General features: G+C 47.3%; 1 protein-coding gene across 4 annotated transcripts in view; it reads right to left on the bottom strand.

The window, feature by feature from the left end:
* Positions 1-17145, bottom strand: part of ELAPOR1 (endosome-lysosome associated apoptosis and autophagy regulator 1) — a 109903-nt gene that overhangs the window by 38777 nt on the left and 53981 nt on the right. For all 4 annotated transcript variants that reach the window (XM_073320348.2, XM_073320350.2, XM_073320351.2 and 1 more), the window contains exons 14-15: positions 12298-12552; positions 10826-10999 (exon numbers count right to left, since the gene is read on the bottom strand). In XM_073320348.2, the coding sequence (XP_073176449.2) occupies positions 10826-10999; positions 12298-12552 (429 nt within the window). The remainder of the gene's footprint in view (positions 1-10825; positions 11000-12297; positions 12553-17145) is intronic.

Below are 17145 nucleotides of genomic sequence, written 5' to 3'. Positions count from 1 at the left end.
AGGATTCTCAATATCCTAGTAAAGAGGAGATGATAGAAGTTGATAAAAGTAAAAGTAGGAACCGAAGAGAAAGTCAAATGCAAAAGAGTCCCATTCAATTACATCACATGGGCGCAGTCAGCTAAACAGTGACACATTTTATAAGTGCTTGTATACAAAAGCTAGAAGTCTGAATACTAAGATGTGTGAACATGAGTTTGGTATTAAATGAGGAGGCTGATAAAACAGGTGTCCCAGAAACTTGGTGGACTGATGATAATCAATGGGACACGGTAATACAGGGTACAAAATATATGGGAATGACCGAGAGGGTCGTGCTGGTGGGGGACTGGCACCGTATGGGAAAGCAAGCGAGAGTCCAATAGAGTAAAAATCTGAAACGAATCAAATTGTGCTAAAGGATCTCTAGGTAGAAATGTCATGCTTGATCAATAAAAGTATAGGAATATACCACTGGCCACCTGACCAGGATGGTGATAGTGACTGTGAAATGCTCAGGGAGATTAGAGAGGCTATAAAAATAAAAAACTCAATAATAATAGTGGGGGATTTCAACTGTCCCCGTATTGCCTTGGTACATGTCACCTCAGGATGGGATGCAGGGTTAAAGTTTCTAGACATGATAAATGACTTCTTCTAGTCCCGGGACCCGCAAGGGGAGAGTCAATTCTTGATTTAAGCCTTGGCTCCACTACACAGGTTTGTCGACAAAATAGCGGTGGTGTACACACTGCAATGCTGCTCCTGCCAACGTAACACCCCTGCCGTGCCGACAGCATAAAACCACCTTGACCAGTGGCACAGAGCTTTTTGCAACACAGTTAGAGTGACGCAGAGTCCGTGTAGACACTGCTTGGTTTTGTCGCCCTAATGGGTCTCCAGGAGGTGTCCCACAATGCCCATTATGACCGCTCTGGCCAGCAGTTTGAACTCTGCTGCCCTGAGGATACAGAGATATGCGCCCCTCCCCCGTTTAAAGGCCCAGGAACGTTTGCAATTCCTCTTCCTGTTTGTTGGGGCACAGTTCACACAGGATCTTCCCAGCTGACCACGCTGGCTCTCTGCGGCAGACGTGCTCTGGTGGATCTGCTGAGCCTGGGAGGAGAGGAAGCTCTGCAGTCACAGCTTCGCTCCAGCTGTAGGAACTTTGATGCCTACGGGCCGATTGCTCGTGGCCTGCAGGAGAAGGAGCATGAATGGGACATGCACTCTTGTGCTGAAATCAAGGAGCTGAGGCAGGCGTACCAGAAGGCAAGGGAGGCCAACCATTGCTCTGGTGCAGCGCCCAAGACATGCCGCTTCTACAAGGAGTGCACACCCTCCTCGGCGGTGACCCCCTGCCAAGAGCCCCATGGGGACACGGGGAGGGAATGGAGGCAGCCCCCGGCGGACTCATCCCCGACGACGAGGAAGTGGTGGATGAGTAGGAGGAGCTGGAGGAAGATGTGGAGCATACGGCAGGGCTGTCCAGTGGTATGGTGAGTCGAGTCAAGACCTCTTTTCCACTCCGGAGGGGTCTAGCCAGGCCCAGCACTCCGGCTCCGGTGCTCAGGATGCAGGAGAGGGGAGCTCCGGGAAGTGCACGGTTAGAGAAGAGTGTGCTCTCATGCACTTTGTTATATGGGAGAGGAGGGATAAGGGACAGAAATTATCCATCTACTCAGTGGGGCCACAGCGGAAAAGTTTGTTAACATACAGGGGATGTCCCGGGAATCTTCCATAGAGATCTCTAGGAAACTTTCCTGTAGATATTCTGCAATCCTCTGCTGAAGGTTCCTTGGGAGAGCTGCCTTGGTTCCCTAACTGTAGGAAACTTTGCAGTGCCACCTGGCAATATTTCTGCAGGGGCCAGAGCAGCGCACAGGTGAACAGCCTATGGAGCCACTCTGAAACCGCATGCATGCGGGAGATGCTCCCTTGCATCCTGGGTTACCCTTAGGAGTGAGATATCGGGTTTGACTACCCTAGCCTGTGAAAAAGGGTGCCAATATTCACGGCTCTCTAGCCACTCACAGTAATCCCCTTTGTAAATAACCCTTTGTCCCTTCCTGCCCTTTCCCCCTTGCCGTGAGAACTCACCATAATTGGGACTTGCAGCAACCGGTGTGCTAGCCAAGGGACACTGAGAAAGAGGTGTGTGTAACTTTTGTGATTCAAGCTCTGAGTGCACTCACAATACAGTCTCTGTTCATTGTTTCTTTGTCTTCTGCAGATATGCCCTTGAAGACCCACTCCTCCAGACCGGTGGAGTGCCTCCATCAGATAAGTCATGCAGCACTTCACAAAACAAGAGCATGGAGGGAGACAATCAATGAAAGATTGAGGCTGGATAGCCAGGGAAAGACACAGGGTCAAGAGCAGATGATAAAGCTCCCGGAGGTCCAGAAAAAGATGATGAAAGTCCCTCATTACCCTGCAATCTGAGCCCATGCCCAACTTCCTCTCCAGCCACTACAGAACTCCGGTCCATGCCTTCCCCAAACTCCCCTACCACATTCTTTGTGTGTTCCTGGTCCCTCACAGTACCCCATGCACTCCATGCCTAGGGACTGGTTTCCCAACGAAAGCTGGAGTTAGGAGAGCCCTAACCGCAAGATTGCTCCTCATTGTCATATCCTGTTTGACCAAAATGTTGTGGTTTATCTGGTTATTAAACTTAAGTCTTTGAAATAAAATGAGTCATTATTTGTAACATACATACATCGCTGGGTGCTAACATTAAAACACAGAGGCTATCGGTAGGAATATTTGCTCCTTGCAATTAATGCTCAAGAAGCAAGCTCTACAGGGGTAATTCATGGCAGCAGGTAAACAATGCCTGGCCAAATGCATCACATACAGACACATCATTGGGAATCATTGTCAAAATGCTCCTTCAAAGCCTCCCTGATTTGTTTAATCTCCCGCTGCTGCCCTTGTATCTGGCTGCTCAAAATCAGCAGCCAGCCAATCAGCCTCAGCAGCCCACCCCTGGGTAAAATTTTCCCCCTTCATTTTGCAAATATTATGTGGAGAACAGCAGGCCACAATGACCATCAGAATATTTTCCTCACTGAGGTCTAACCGGCCAAAAAGATAGCACCAGCAACCTTTTAATCAGCCAAAGGCCCATTCAACGGTCATTCGGCACCTGCTGCGCCTATTGTTGAAGCACTCCTGGATGGTGTCTAGGTTCCTGGTGTAAGGCTTCATGAGCCACGGGAGCAAGGGGTAGGCGGGGTTTCCAAGGATCACTACGGGCACTTCCACACCCCCCACTGGAATCTTCTGGTCTGGAAAGAAAATCCCACATGCAGCTTTCTATACAGTCCAGTGTTCCAAAAGATGCCTGAGGATAACATGCACCTTCCCGGACCACCCTGCATTGATGTCAGTGAAACAACCCCAATATTCCACCAAAACCTGCAAGACGATGGAGAAGTAGCTCTTTTGGTTGATGTACTCCATCGCAAGACGGCCAGGGGCCAAAATTGGGATATGTGTTCCATCTATCGTCCCACCACGGTTAGGGAATCCCATTGCCTCAAAACCATCCATTATTTCCTGCACGTTACCCAAAGTCACAGTCCCTCTTAGCAGGAGGCGATTAATGGCCCTGCACACTTGCATCACCGCAACCACCACGGTGGACTTTCCAACTCCAAACTGATTCACAACTGACAGGTAACAGTCTGGAGTTGGCAGCTTCCACACAGCGATCACCACTCTCTTTTCCACAGTGAGGGCAGCTCTCATTCTGGTGTCCTTGTGCTGCAGTGCTGGGGCGAGCTCTGCACACAGTTATGGGAAGGTAGCTTTGCACATCTGAAAGTTCTGCAGCTCATCATCCCATACGGGCATCACGATGCGCTCCCACCACACAGTGCTTGTTTCCCAAGCCCAATACCAGTGGTCCACCATGGCAAGCTGTTCTGTGAATGCAAGCAGCACTCTTGAATTATTTGTTTCCATGGCAGTCAGCAGGGCAGGCATTACCAATTCACTGTCTGTTTCACAGCTCATGAAGTACTGCAGGACCAGCCGCGTTGTGTTCATAACCCTCATCACCAGACTAGTCAGCAGCTCAGGATCCATGCTGTCAGGCAGAGATAGTGGGTGTACAGTTTACAAGGGCTGCTGAAAAACGGCACAAAGTAGGAAGCCCATGGAATGATGGGATGGAAAGAACTGCATTATGGGACAGCGAGCATGTCCTCACGATGCACTGTGATCCATTCCCAGAGCTCCCAGCAGCAGAGGGTGACAAAGGGTGCAGAGTTGCATAGTGGGATAGCTACCCATGTTGCAATGCTCTCCCTCCCTGTCAATGCAAGAGCAATGACTGGGGATGCGCTCACCTGACACAAGAAGTGTTGTGTGGATGTGATCAACCAATGTTATTAAAGCGACTTATGATCATTGACGTAAATTAAGTTGACTTAACTCTGTAGTGTAGACATAGCCTTAGTCCTAAGTGGAGCACAGTACCTGGTCCAAGAGGTGAATAACAGCAGCCATAATATAATTAAATTTAACATCCTTGTGGTGGGGGTGGGAATACCAAACAAGCCCAGCACAGTAGCATTTCACGTCAAAAAGGGGACCTGCACAAAAATGAGGAAGTTAGTTAAATGGAAATTAAAAGGAATAGTCACAAAAGTGAAATGCCTGCAAGCTACATAGGAACTTTTTAAAAACACCGTAATAGAGGCTCAAATTAAATGTACACCCCAAATCAAAATAATAAAAAAAAATTGCTTAGAGGCAAAGAGGCATCCTTCAAAAACTGGAAGTCAAATCCTACTGCATCAAGTATAATTAGGCAGGTAAAAAAGAATTTGAAGAGCATCTAGCAAAAGACACAAAAAACCCCCCAAATTTTGTAAAGTACATCAGAAGCAGGAAGCCTGCCAAACAATCAGTGGGGCCGCTGGATGGTCCAAGGGCTAAAGGAGCACTCAAGGAAGACAAGGCCATTGCAGAGAAGCTAAATGAATTCTTTGCATCAGATGTGAGAGAGATCCCTGCACCTGAGCCATTCTTTTTAGGTGACAAATCTGAGGAACTGTCCCAGAATGAGGTGTCAGTAGAGGATGATTTGGAACAAATTGATAAATTAAACAGTAATAAGTCACCAGGACCAATGGGATTCACCCAAGAGTTCTGAAGGAACTCAAATATGAAATTGCAGAACTACTAACTGGGGTACATAACCTATCACTTAAATCAGCTGAACCAGGTGACTGGAGTATAGCTAAATTTTTTAAAAAGGCTCCAGGGGTGATCCTGGCAATTGCAGGCCGGAAAGCCTGACTTCAGCACCAGGCAAACTGGTTGAAGCTACAGTAAAAAAAAAAGGATCATCAGACACATAGATGAACACAATATATTGGGGAAGAGTCAACACAGCTTTTGTAATGGGAAATCCGGCCTCACCAATCTACTAGAATTCTTCGAGGGGGTCAACAAGCATGTGGACAAGGGTAATACAGTGGACAAGGTCCCTCACCAAAGGCTCTTAAGCAAAGAAAGCAGTCATAAGATAAGAGGGAAGGTTCTCTCATGGATCAGTAATTGGTTAAAAGATAGAAAATAAAGGGTAGGAATAAATGGTCAGTTTTCAGAATGGAGAGAGGTGTTCCCCAGGGATTTGTACTGGGACCAGGGCTGTTCAACATATCTATAAATAATCTGGAAAAAGGAGTAAACTGTGAAGTGGCAAAATCTGCAGATGATACAAAACTACTCAGATTGTTAAGTCCAAAGCAGACTGAAGAATTATAAAGGGAGCTCTCAAAACTGGGTGACTGGGCAACAAATGGCAGATGAAATTCAGTGTTGATAAATGCAAAGTAATGCACATTAGAAAACATAATCCCAACTGTACATATAAAATGATGGGGTGTAAATTAGCTGTTACCACTCAAGGAAGAGATCTCGGCGTCATCGTAGATAGTTCTCTGCAAACATCCCCTCAATGTGCAGCGTCAGACAAAAAAGCAAACACAGCGTTAGGAACCATTAGGAAAGGGACAGATAATAAGCCAGTAAATATCAAAATGCCACTACAGAAATCCATGGTACACCCACGCCTTGAATACTGTGTACAATTCTGGTCACCTCATCTCAAAAGAAGATCTGTTAGAACTGGAAAAGGTTCAGAGACGGGCAACAAAAACGATGAGGGGGACGGAACAGCTGCTGCATGTGGAGCGATTAAAAGGACCGGGACTGTTCAGCGTGGAGAAGAGACGACTCGGGTGGGGGAGAGGACAGAGGCCACGAGAACGGCCAGACGGGGTCCGACCAAAGGTCCATCTAACCCAGTGTCCTGTCTTGTGAGTACGGTGCAGCGGGTGCTGGACTTCAGCAGGGCCAAACTGCAGCGGGATGGGTGTTGAGTGCAGTGGGTATTGGGAGTCCACACGGCTGGACTGTGAGGAGGGAGGAGTGGAATGCGGCGGGTAGAGAGTGGAACCAGGAGGTTGATAAGCGTGTGCTGGTGGGGAGGAGGGGAAGCGCATGGGTAAGAGTGCGGGTGTGGAGCAGCTCGGTTTGAAGAGCTAGTATCGCCTGAAGCATGTCTGCTTCGAGCTCCATAACTGTTAAGAGCCGCTCCGTGGCTTCTCTCTGGTGCGCCAGGGCCAGGTGCCCCAGAGGGAATGAACAGAACGGTAACCATCAAGTGATCCATCCCCTGTTGCCCATTCCCAGCTTCTGGCAAACAGAGGCTAGGGACACCATCCCTGCCCATCCTGGCTAGTAGCCATTCATGGACCTATCCTCCATGAACTTATCTAGTTCATTTTGAACCCCGTTATAGTGTTGGCCTTCACCACATCCTCTGGCAGGGAGTTCCACAGGTTGACTGTGTGTTGTGTGAAAAAATACTTTTGTTTGTTTTAAACCTGCTGCCTATTAATTTCATTTGGTGACCCCTAATTCTTGTGTTATGAGAAGGAGTAAATAACACTTCCTTATTTACTTTCTCCACACCATTCATGATGGTATAGACCTCTATCATATCCCCCCCCTTAGTCATCTCTTTTCCAAGCTGAAAAGTCCCAATCTTATTCATCTCTCCTCACACAGAAGCTGTTCCATACCCCTAATCATTTTGTTGCCCTTTTCTGAACCTTTTCCAACCCCAGTATATCTTTTTTGAGATGGGGCAACCTAATCTGCAAGCAGTATTCAAGATGTGGGTGTACCAGGGATTTATATAGAGGCAATATGACATTTTCTGTCTTATTATCTATCCCTTTCTTAATGATTCTCAACATTCTGTTCACTTTTTTGGCTGCCGCTGCACAATGAATGGATGTTTGCAGAGAACTATCCACAGTGACTCCAAGATTTCTCTCTTGAGTGGTAACAGCTAATTTAGACCCCATCATTTTATATGTATAGTTGGGATTATGTTTTCCAATGTGCATTACTTTGCATTTATCAACATTGAATTGCATCTGCCATTTTGTTGCCCAGTCACCCAGTTTTGAGGGATCCTTTTGTAGCTCTTCGCAGTCTGCCTGGGACTTAACTATCTTAAGTAGATTTGTATGAACTGCAAATTTTGCTACCTCATTGTTTACCCCTTTTTCCAGATCATTTGTGAATATGCTGAATAGGACTGGGCCCAGTACAGACCTCTGGGGGACACCACTATTTACCTCTCTCCATTCTGAAAACTGACCATTTGTTTCTTATCTTTTAATCAGTTACCCATTCATGAGAGGACCTTCCCTCTTATCCCATGACAGCTTACTTTGCTTAAGAGCCTTTGGTGAGGGCCCTTGTCAAAGGGTTTCTGAAAATCTAAGTACACTGTATCCACTGGATCCCCCTTGTCCGCATACTTGTTGACCCCCTCAAAGAAATCTAGTAGATTGTAAAGGGAAATCATGCCTCACCAAATACCGTGTTGACTCTTCCCCAACAAATTAAGTTCATCTCTGTGTCTGACAATTTTGTTCTTTACTTTAGTTTCAACTAGTTTGCCCGGTACTGAAGTCAGGCTTACCGGCCTGTAATTGCCGGGATCACCTCTGGAGCCCTTCTTAAAAGTTGACGTCACATTAGCTACCCTCCAGCCATCTGGCACAGAAACCGATTTAAATGAGAGGTTGCAGATGACAGTTAGTAATTCTGCAATTTGACATTTGAGTTCCTTCAGAACTCTTGGGTGAATCCCATCTGGCCCTGGTGACTTACTGCTGTTTAGTTTATTAATTTGTTCACAAACCTCCTCTAATGACACCTCGATCTGGGGCAGTTCCTCAGATTTGTCACCTAAAAATAATGGCTCAGGTCAGGGAATCTCCCTCACACCCTTGACTGTGAAGACCGATGCAAATAATTCATTTGGTTTCTTCGCAATGACCCTATCGTCCTTGAGTGCTCCTTTAGCATCTCGATCATCCAGTGGCCCCACGGGTTGTTTAGCAGCTCCCTGCTTCTGAGGTACTTAAACATCTTTTTGCTATTGCTGTACTTTTGGAGTCTTTGGCTAGCTGTTCTTCAAATTCTTTTTTGGCCTTCCTAATTGTATTTTTACATTTCATTTGCCAGAGTTTATGCTCCTTTCTATTTCCTCTCACTGCTTCTTTTACTTTGTAGTGTACATTTAAGTTGAGCCTCTATTATGATGTCTTTAAAAAGTTTCCATGCAGCTTTCAGGGATTTTACTTTTGGCACTGTACCTTTTAATTTCGGTTTAACTAACTTCCTCATTTTTGTGTAGTTCCCCTTTCTGAAATTAAATGCCACAGTGTTGGGCTGCTGTGGTGTTTTCTCCGCCACAGGGATGTTAAATTTAATTATATGATGGTCACTATTACCAAGCTGTCCAGCTATATTCACCTCTTGGACAAGATCCTGTGCTCCACTTAGGTCTATAAAATCATGACCATGACTGAAAATGATTGAAAATTGTATGATTGAAAATGACCATTTGTATCAGTGCTGCTTCCAATATTATACAATTGCAACAAATTTTATCCAAAATGCTCATGTAAGGTGTCAATGGAACTGTTACAATTTATCCAGTATGATAATCCTGATTAAATCCATGTATCATCTTTGTATCTGAGGTTATGAATATTGACCATGGACTTGTATCTTAACAATGTGTTGTATTCCTGGGTGACACTCCCCAGATAGTTTTACATTAGAATCATAGAATATTAGGGGTGGAAGGGACCTCAGGAGATCATCTAGCCCAACCCCCTGCTCAAGGCCTGTGTTGCTGGCCCATTAAGGACACTCCACTCTCACAATTGGCCATCCTGCCCAGATAGCTCTTCCTGGGGACTCCTCAGACAGGGAGGAGCAATGGCCACGCCCTGTGACTCAGCAAACCACGTAGGGCATGTGCTATGCTCATGTGCCCCTGGACTCCATCTTGGGGCAATAACTTTTCACCCACCATGGTTGTGGGCTTTGTTTGGAACAGCAAGTTTCTATGCACACGGCAGAGGATATAAAAGACCCGAGACATCTCCATTTTGCCCCTTTCCTGCTCCAGTTCTCTGGACTGTGGATTTACAACTCAAAGGAGTATTTTGACCTGAGGGGACCTTCCAATCTCTTGGAAGTTACCAGAGAGACCTTACAAGCCGGCCGTCAGTTCCATTACTGCTACAAACCTGATAGAAGGGCTTTGCAATCATTTGTATGTATATGATCTATTAACTATTTATAACTCTCCTTTTCTTTTCTTAATAAACCTTTAGTTAGTGTACTAAGGGTTGGCTGACAGTGTGATATTTGGGTAAGATCTGAGATACATATTGATCTGAGGGTAAGTGTCTGATCCTTTGGGATTAGTAGAACCTCACAGATGGTGAAATGGCTTTTCAGTAACCTCTCACTATATTTGACCTGTTTGTCTGGATGGGAGCCAAGGGGATGGTGTTTGGTTAACCAGTGTGGTGACACAGAAGCTCTTTTGTTACTGTTCTGGTGCATCTAAGAAATAGCCACCAGTCTGGGGGACTGTCTGCTCTGCTTCTTGCAGTCTGCCCTGAGTGTGGCATTCTCAGTGTGGCCCACCACAGGCACCTAGTCACAGTGTGGAGAAAGTGAATAAGGAAGTGTTCTTTACCTCTTCTCAGAACACACCAACTAGGGGTCATCCAATGACATTAACAGGCAGCAGATTTAAAACAAACACAAGGAAGTATTTCTTCACACAACGCACAGTCAATCTGGAACTCTTTGCCAGAGGATGTTGTGAAGGCCAAGACTATAACAAGGTTCAAAAAAGAACTACATAAATTAATGGAGGATAGGTCCATCAATGGCATTTAGCCAGGATGGGCAGGGATGCAGCCCCATGCTCTGGGTGTCCCTAAACTTCCGACTGTCAGAAGCTGAGAGTGGACGACAGGGGATGGATCATTCAAGGACTGCCTGTTCTGTTCATTCCCTCTGGGGCACCTGGCATTGGCCACTGTAGGCAGACAGGACACTGGGCTAGATGGACCTTTGGTCTGACCCAGTAGGGCCTTTCTTATGTTCTTATCTAAATGCATGACACCTAGATGCTTGTGGTCATTAAATAGCCTATGGCACTTTCCACAGGAATCTGGGTGTTACCAGCTGGGGCGACTGCCAATGTACCATACCTTTGGAGCATCGTCAGTTCTGCAGAATAACACTAGATGCATCAACGCAAGTGGTAAGTGCGTGGAGATCTCAACACCGTTCCCATTCTTGCTGGTGGTGCCAATACATCAAGCAAACAAAAGCAGCCAGGTTTAGCACCAGCGCTGGCTGAAATCCCAGCCTCAGCTGCCCCAGGCTGCAGGGGTCAGCAGAGGATGCAGGGACACCCCTGTGCACTCACGTGGTTCCCACACAGGTTGATGCTGAAGTGGTGGAAATATTTCAGCCCCTTGGAGGTGAAGCTTGGCCCGCCTGCGAAGGATGTGCTATTGGCCAGCGCTGAGAAGTCGTACTCCAGGGTCCTGCCGTCCTTGTCAAGCAAGAAGCGGCAGTCGTTGTAGCACAGTGAATGGATCTGGGGAGAGGAACGTCCCAGTCAGCCAGTACGAGCCCTTCCAAGAGCGTGCGGAACAGCTGCTGCTGGCTCAGGGGCACTCTAAAAAATTGGCCTCTGGATGGGCTGTGTTTTAAGGCAGCAGCATCCCTGACACACGGAAGGATGTGGGCATTTCTACAGGGACCTCTCAAGAAATTTATCCATCTGTTTAGGGTACTTACATGGCAGCTCAGAATCTGCACCGTAGTCACCCTCAGGGCAGGGCCATTATCCCGTTTCACAGGCTGAGGAACAGGGACCCAGGTCATCCAGGGAGCCTGTGCAGAGCAGGGGACTGACCTCAAGTGTCGCCCGGCCCGGGCTAGTGCACTGAGCACTGGGCCACTCTTGCTGTGGGCGCGCTGTCCGTGTCGCCCCACGCGCCATGCGGGTTTGGTGGCAATGAAACGGCTTTATCTAGGGATGTGCACACTCGCCTTGCGTCATTCGGAGCCCAGCATTCCACCCCAACTCCCATGATACAGGATCTGAGTTCAAGGCAGGAAAAACTGGTGGGGGCGGAGGGGAGAGAAAAAAATTCTAAGGAAATACGTCTAGGGAGGCCCCATTCTGCTGGGAATTCCGTCAGTTCCCCACTATGGTAAGTCTTGAAATCAACAGTTGCTGGATTTGTCAGTGTAACTCCCGGCAGAATCCCGGCCAGGTACAGGACAATTGGACCATGGTCAGCAGGAATGATACGGGCAGGCCAGGCCTTGGAGACCCTGCATAGTGACCCAGGCAGAAGACTGCCTTAGCACTTCTGGTACCACAGAACGTACACGTCCAGAAGCCTCAGAAAAAAATCCCCTTTGCTTTCACTACAGGCCCGGCCCTCACCGCCCGTTACTGATGGGCAGGCCGCCAACTGTGCGGCAGCCTGGATTCTACACAGGAGAGCGGAACTCAAACTCGGGATCACACTTTACAAACCTGTCAGCCCAGCAGGAAAGAGACTTGCACTAGTTCAGGGACCCCACCCTTCGGCTGGGGAGGTCTGTGATACGTGCACTGCCAGGAGGTGCAGTCACTGCGAGTTTGAACAGAGAGAGGGGAGCTCTCCCTTACCAGGGACCAGGCCCGGATCCTGCAGTTGGATCCAGGCGGGCCGGTCCTTCTGCCCATGTGACGTCACTGGGTGTACGAGGCTGCTCACACACACCAATCTGCAGGATCAGCCTGCTCGGGGCGGGGCTGACTCAGCGTGGGCGTTTGTGCAGCACCTGGTGCACCAGCCCCACATCACCATGGGTAAGAGGGAGGAGGGGGGACAACACCTTGTTGCTCTTTGTTCCAGGGCCGCAGGGGATGCAGGCCTGACTGCCATAGGGCTGGTGGGCTTTCAGGTAAGTGCTGGGTGGGCATGGGTGGCAGGCGCCGGAGGCTCGGTCTATGTAGTTCCCAGGCGGGCAGGAGGTGCAGGAGCCCGAGGACTCCAGGGCGCAGAGCCGGCAGTAAGAGGCTACCCCATCCATCACGTTGGTCACGTTGATCGAGTAGAGCTTGGCGACGTCATTCGTGTACTTTCTTCCCTGAAACAAAGGGGTCCCCGTGAACCCACAACACCAGAAGCGCTGCCCCAGGGTGCGCCGGGAACGCAGGGATTGTCCTGGGACTGCGCAGTAGGAACGTGAAGGGACATTTCCTGGCTCTCTACCTTGGGGCCTGGCCCCCAGCCTGCAGTGTCTGAGCTCCTCGCAAGCACTCACATGGTGACCCTGGGAGGGAGGGTGGAGCTACCGTCCCCACTGCGCAGATGGGAGCTCAGGCAGATATGCTAATGGACTTGCCCAAGGTCTCACAAGGACAGAGGGAGGAACGGAAACTGGGTCTCTCGAGCCCCAGGTCTGCTCCCTGCCCACAGCTGCCCAGCCTCTGCTGAAGGGACACTGCTAACCAGAATTGATTGCAAGGAAATCCCAGTTTCTGACATGTACAGATGGTCTCCACGACAGGAGAGGAGTGTGATGTTATTGACATAATCTGGGACTGTATAGATCATCCAAGGTCCTGTAGTGGCACCATATCTTATATAAAGGGGGTCAAATGAGGTGTCTAAGACAAGGTTATGGTTTGCTGATTATGATTATGCTGTCTGTATGTGGGTATCATTTTTGTAGTTGAAGTTATGAATATTGGCTCTATACTGTCTGTATTTCAAACTTATGCTCTGCTTCTGGGTGACACCCCAGACAAGTTGGTGTCAGCTCTGGCTAGCCTGCTTGATGGCCCATGAAGGACCATCAGCTATACAATGACCCATTGAGAGAAGGCAGACACACCTTGGGACTCAGCAAGGCATGCAGGGACCTGCCTATGGACAGAACTCTGAGGTTTTTCCAGGCCGTGTGCTGGACAGCTTGTCTTTGGGACACAGAAAGCAGAGTCCACATGGCAAGAGACTATAAAAAGCTGCTGCAGGTCCTCCATCTGGTCTTCAATCCTGCTTCTGGCCTCTGGAGGGACTTTGCTACACTGAAGCTCTGAACAAAGGACTGAGTGACCCACCCCAGCTGTGGATGTTCTCCAGAGACTTGATTTGAACCTGCAGTTTATTCTATCACTGCTGCAAGCCTGAACCAAGAACTTTGCCATTACTGACAGGTTTCAGAGTAGCAGCCATTTTAGTCTGTATCCGCAAAAAGAAAAGGAGGACTTGTGGCACCTTAGAGACTAACCAATTTATTTGAGCATAAGCTTTGATATGTTGTATTACTCTGAGCAGTTTTCTGCGTTTAACCAGTTTTGCCATGGCCAGGGAGAGGGGGATTCTAACCTGGTGGGAAATAGCTATTTGTCTGTGCAAAAAAGCAGTTTGTCTGTGAATGAAGTTTCTGAATGTCTGTCTAATGTCTCAGAAGTGAATCTGGAATTAGATCAAGCACAGAAAGATCTCATTGGTCAGGACAATGTTTCTCAGGAGCAGATTAAAGTGGATGGTCGGGTTAAAGCCCTAACTGAGGAAGGAAAGGGTAGATTTTTGATGGGTGATGGATCGTTGGCTAGTACAGCTTGTAAAAGTGAACCTGAAAAGGGTAACTGTGATTTGCTGGAAGTAGCTCAGGGTAGTGAGAAGAGCAGCAGTTTATCTGTGGGGAGTGGCAATGTGCCTGGTAAGGAAAGTTTGGGTGAGCCGATGGCTTTGTCTAGTCAGCAGTGTGGGAAGGCGAGGAGAGTGGAAGATGAGTGTCCCTGGACCTTACCTGTTAGCTGGGTGGAGAATTCTGACAGTGAAGGAAATGTGCCTGTTTCTGTCAGGGGTATTGACTTGCCTATGGAGGGAGCTACCCTGATCTCCAAGCAGCTGTCTGTGACCAGCCTTGTGTGCTGGGACAAGGGGAAAGAGATCCCAAGCTGGGTGTCTGGTGAAGGAGAAAGTGTGTCCGGCTCTTCTTTGTCTGTGGAGCAGACAGAAGGGGCCTTTCAGCCTGTGATGGTTGAGGGCAGTGCAGTTGTCTCAGAGTTGGTTCTGAATTCAGCTAAAGCCCAGGAGGGGAAGGGTCCTAAGTTTGTGTCTGCTCGGGAGAATGGCCCTGTTACTAGGTCGCATCCAGTTAGTGTCTATGTAAAATCCCAGAGAGCAGACAATTCTGGTGCTTGTATTTTGCCTGTTGCTCGTGTGTTGTTGGGAAAGGGTGCAGTAACTCTGTCTAATCAGGGTGAGATCCTAGCCAGGGCACAAGGAGAGCATGAAGGTGATGTGATTGTGTTACCTACTGAGGGTGTGGAAACCTGTAGCAAGAAGGAAAAGATTCCTGAACTTGTGTGTGGCAAAGGGAAGGAGAATGCTTCTGACCTTTTATCTAGGAAGTCTGTAAGTTTGCCTGAAAGGGGATTGTGTAGGAATCCGCCGGATGGGCCAGAGGTAATTCTGGATGTAAGTGAGACCCAGAAAGAGTCTGTTGTTGCTCAGGAAAGTGTTCCTCTAGAGCAAGCCCTAGGTGAAGAGGGTAAGAGCAGAATTTCTGTGAGGGGTGAATTGTTGCCTAGACAAGCCCTAGGGAAAGGAATCCTCATGGAGTCTTTGCAAGCAGTTTACTGCAACAGAAGGAGGTGAAAGTGATTTAATCAAGAAAGTTTCAGTTGCTAACAGCCAGAAATTTTCTGTTGTGAATGGATCCACTGACTTTCCTGTTGAAAGATCCAGTGTGGATAGCTTTGAGAAGGTCTCAGATGGAGTGAAAGCTGTTAAGAAAGTTAAACAGTCCTCTAACCAAGTGGCTGTGTTTGGCCAGCTTGTTGGGAAGACAAAGTTGTTGAGAGAAGAATGTCTCTATGTTGATTCTGTAAGTGAACAGTCTGTGTCTCAGGTTCAGAGGGAAGACTGGGTAGCTGAGTCTGCAGAGCAGAACAGCTGTGTAGTTAATCTCTCGAGAATGCAGGGGATGGCAGGTATACTCTCATCTCTAGACACTTTAGATATGACTTGTAGTCTCTCAGTGAACTTAACATCTGATTCCATGTGGAAGCAGAGGTTGGTAAGGGAAGGACAACAGAACTTTGAGTCTAGCTTGTTAGTGAAAATGGATGGAATCTCTTTAAGACAGAGTCCAGCCTTGGAAGCGGTAGCAGTTAAGGATCTGAAAACTGGTGAACTGGCTCCTGTCTGTGGTAATGCAAATTACCTGACTGACTAGGGGAGGAAAGACTTGCTAATAGTTTTCAGAGTAGCAGCCGTGTCAGTCTATAGTCGCAAAAAAGAAAAGGAGGACTTGTGGCACCTTAGAGACTAACCAATAGCTGTTAGCACAGAGAGCACACCCAACCAGCCAGTGAATTCTGTTAAGCAAGAGAGATCAGGGTTTGATCCTACAGGACAAAAAGAAAAGAGAGACCTTAATTTTGCAAAGGGAAGCCACAGGTTAACCCTAATAGTACTGAGCCAAAGGTATGGAATAACAAACATGATTGTAGATGGACACTTGCAATGAATTTGTTGTTATTGCTCATGGTAATTTTTGTAACGAATGTGTTGCTATTACCAATGTAATAATGTCCAATGTAATAATGTAAAAATGTCCAATGTGCCTATCCTTTTGAAAAACCCTTGAACATGTTAAAAGGATTACATGAGAACACACTTTGTGTTAAAAGGCCTTGTTATACTGATGTTTCACAGTTAGTGCCTGTAAACAGTATTGGAACGTTTCACAGGGGAAGACATTCCAGACCTGATGTGCTGTATGAAAAGGGAAACTGAGGCACACTACCATATTGCTTTCACGGCTAAATGCCAAGATTCCTGTCCTATGGACAACATTAATATCTACATTGACTTGATGTTAATTGGGTTCCAAACATTTGCCAGAGTTTGTATGGATCAAGTAGCTATGTTCTTTAGCTCTTGGCAAGATCACATGAGACATACAGGAACCATGCTGCAAAAGCAGATCCAATCCACTACTGTTCTAACCAAGTTTTACTTTGATTTTGTAAAGAGATTCAATCATGTTATCGAACATGACTTTGATAAATCATTTCTGTTATACACCAACGCTAGCTGTAGAAAGACAGAAGCTCTTTTGGGATGCAGTCAGTGATGTTTGTGTCATCCCTTCCTGCATCAATTTTGCATTGGGGGTATGACGTTATTGACATAACCTGGGACTGTATAGATCATCATTGCAACCAAGGTTGTGTGGTGGCACCAAATCTTATATAGAAGGGGGTCAAATGAGGTGTCTCAGACAAGGTCATGGTTTTCTGATGATGATGATGCTGTCTATATGTGTGTATCATTTTTGTAGTTGAAGTTATGAATATTGGCTCTATACTGTCTGTATTTCAAACTTATGCTCTGCTTCTGGGTGACACCCCAGAGAAGTTGGTGTCAGCTCTGCCCAGCCTGCTTGATGGCCCATGAAGGACCATCAGCTACACAACTGACCCATTGAGAGAAGGCAGATACACCTTAGAACTTTACCGTTACTGTATGTAACTGATTCCATTTAACTGATTCTCGCTCTCATCTCTATCTTTTTCCTGTTATGAATAAACCTTTAGATTTTAGATTCTAAAGGATTGGCAACAGCGTGATTTGTGGGTAAGATCTGATTTGTATATTGACCTGGGTCTGGGGCGTGGTCCTTTGGGACTGAGAGAACCTTTGTTCTTTTACTGGGCTA

Source organism: Lepidochelys kempii, chromosome 21 (assembly GCF_965140285.1).
Source record: "Lepidochelys kempii isolate rLepKem1 chromosome 21, rLepKem1.hap1, whole genome shotgun sequence".
NCBI lineage: Eukaryota > Metazoa > Chordata > Testudines > Cheloniidae > Lepidochelys > Lepidochelys kempii.
Note: the sequence above shows the minus strand (reverse complement) of the source record. Positions and strands in the feature narration are given on the sequence as shown.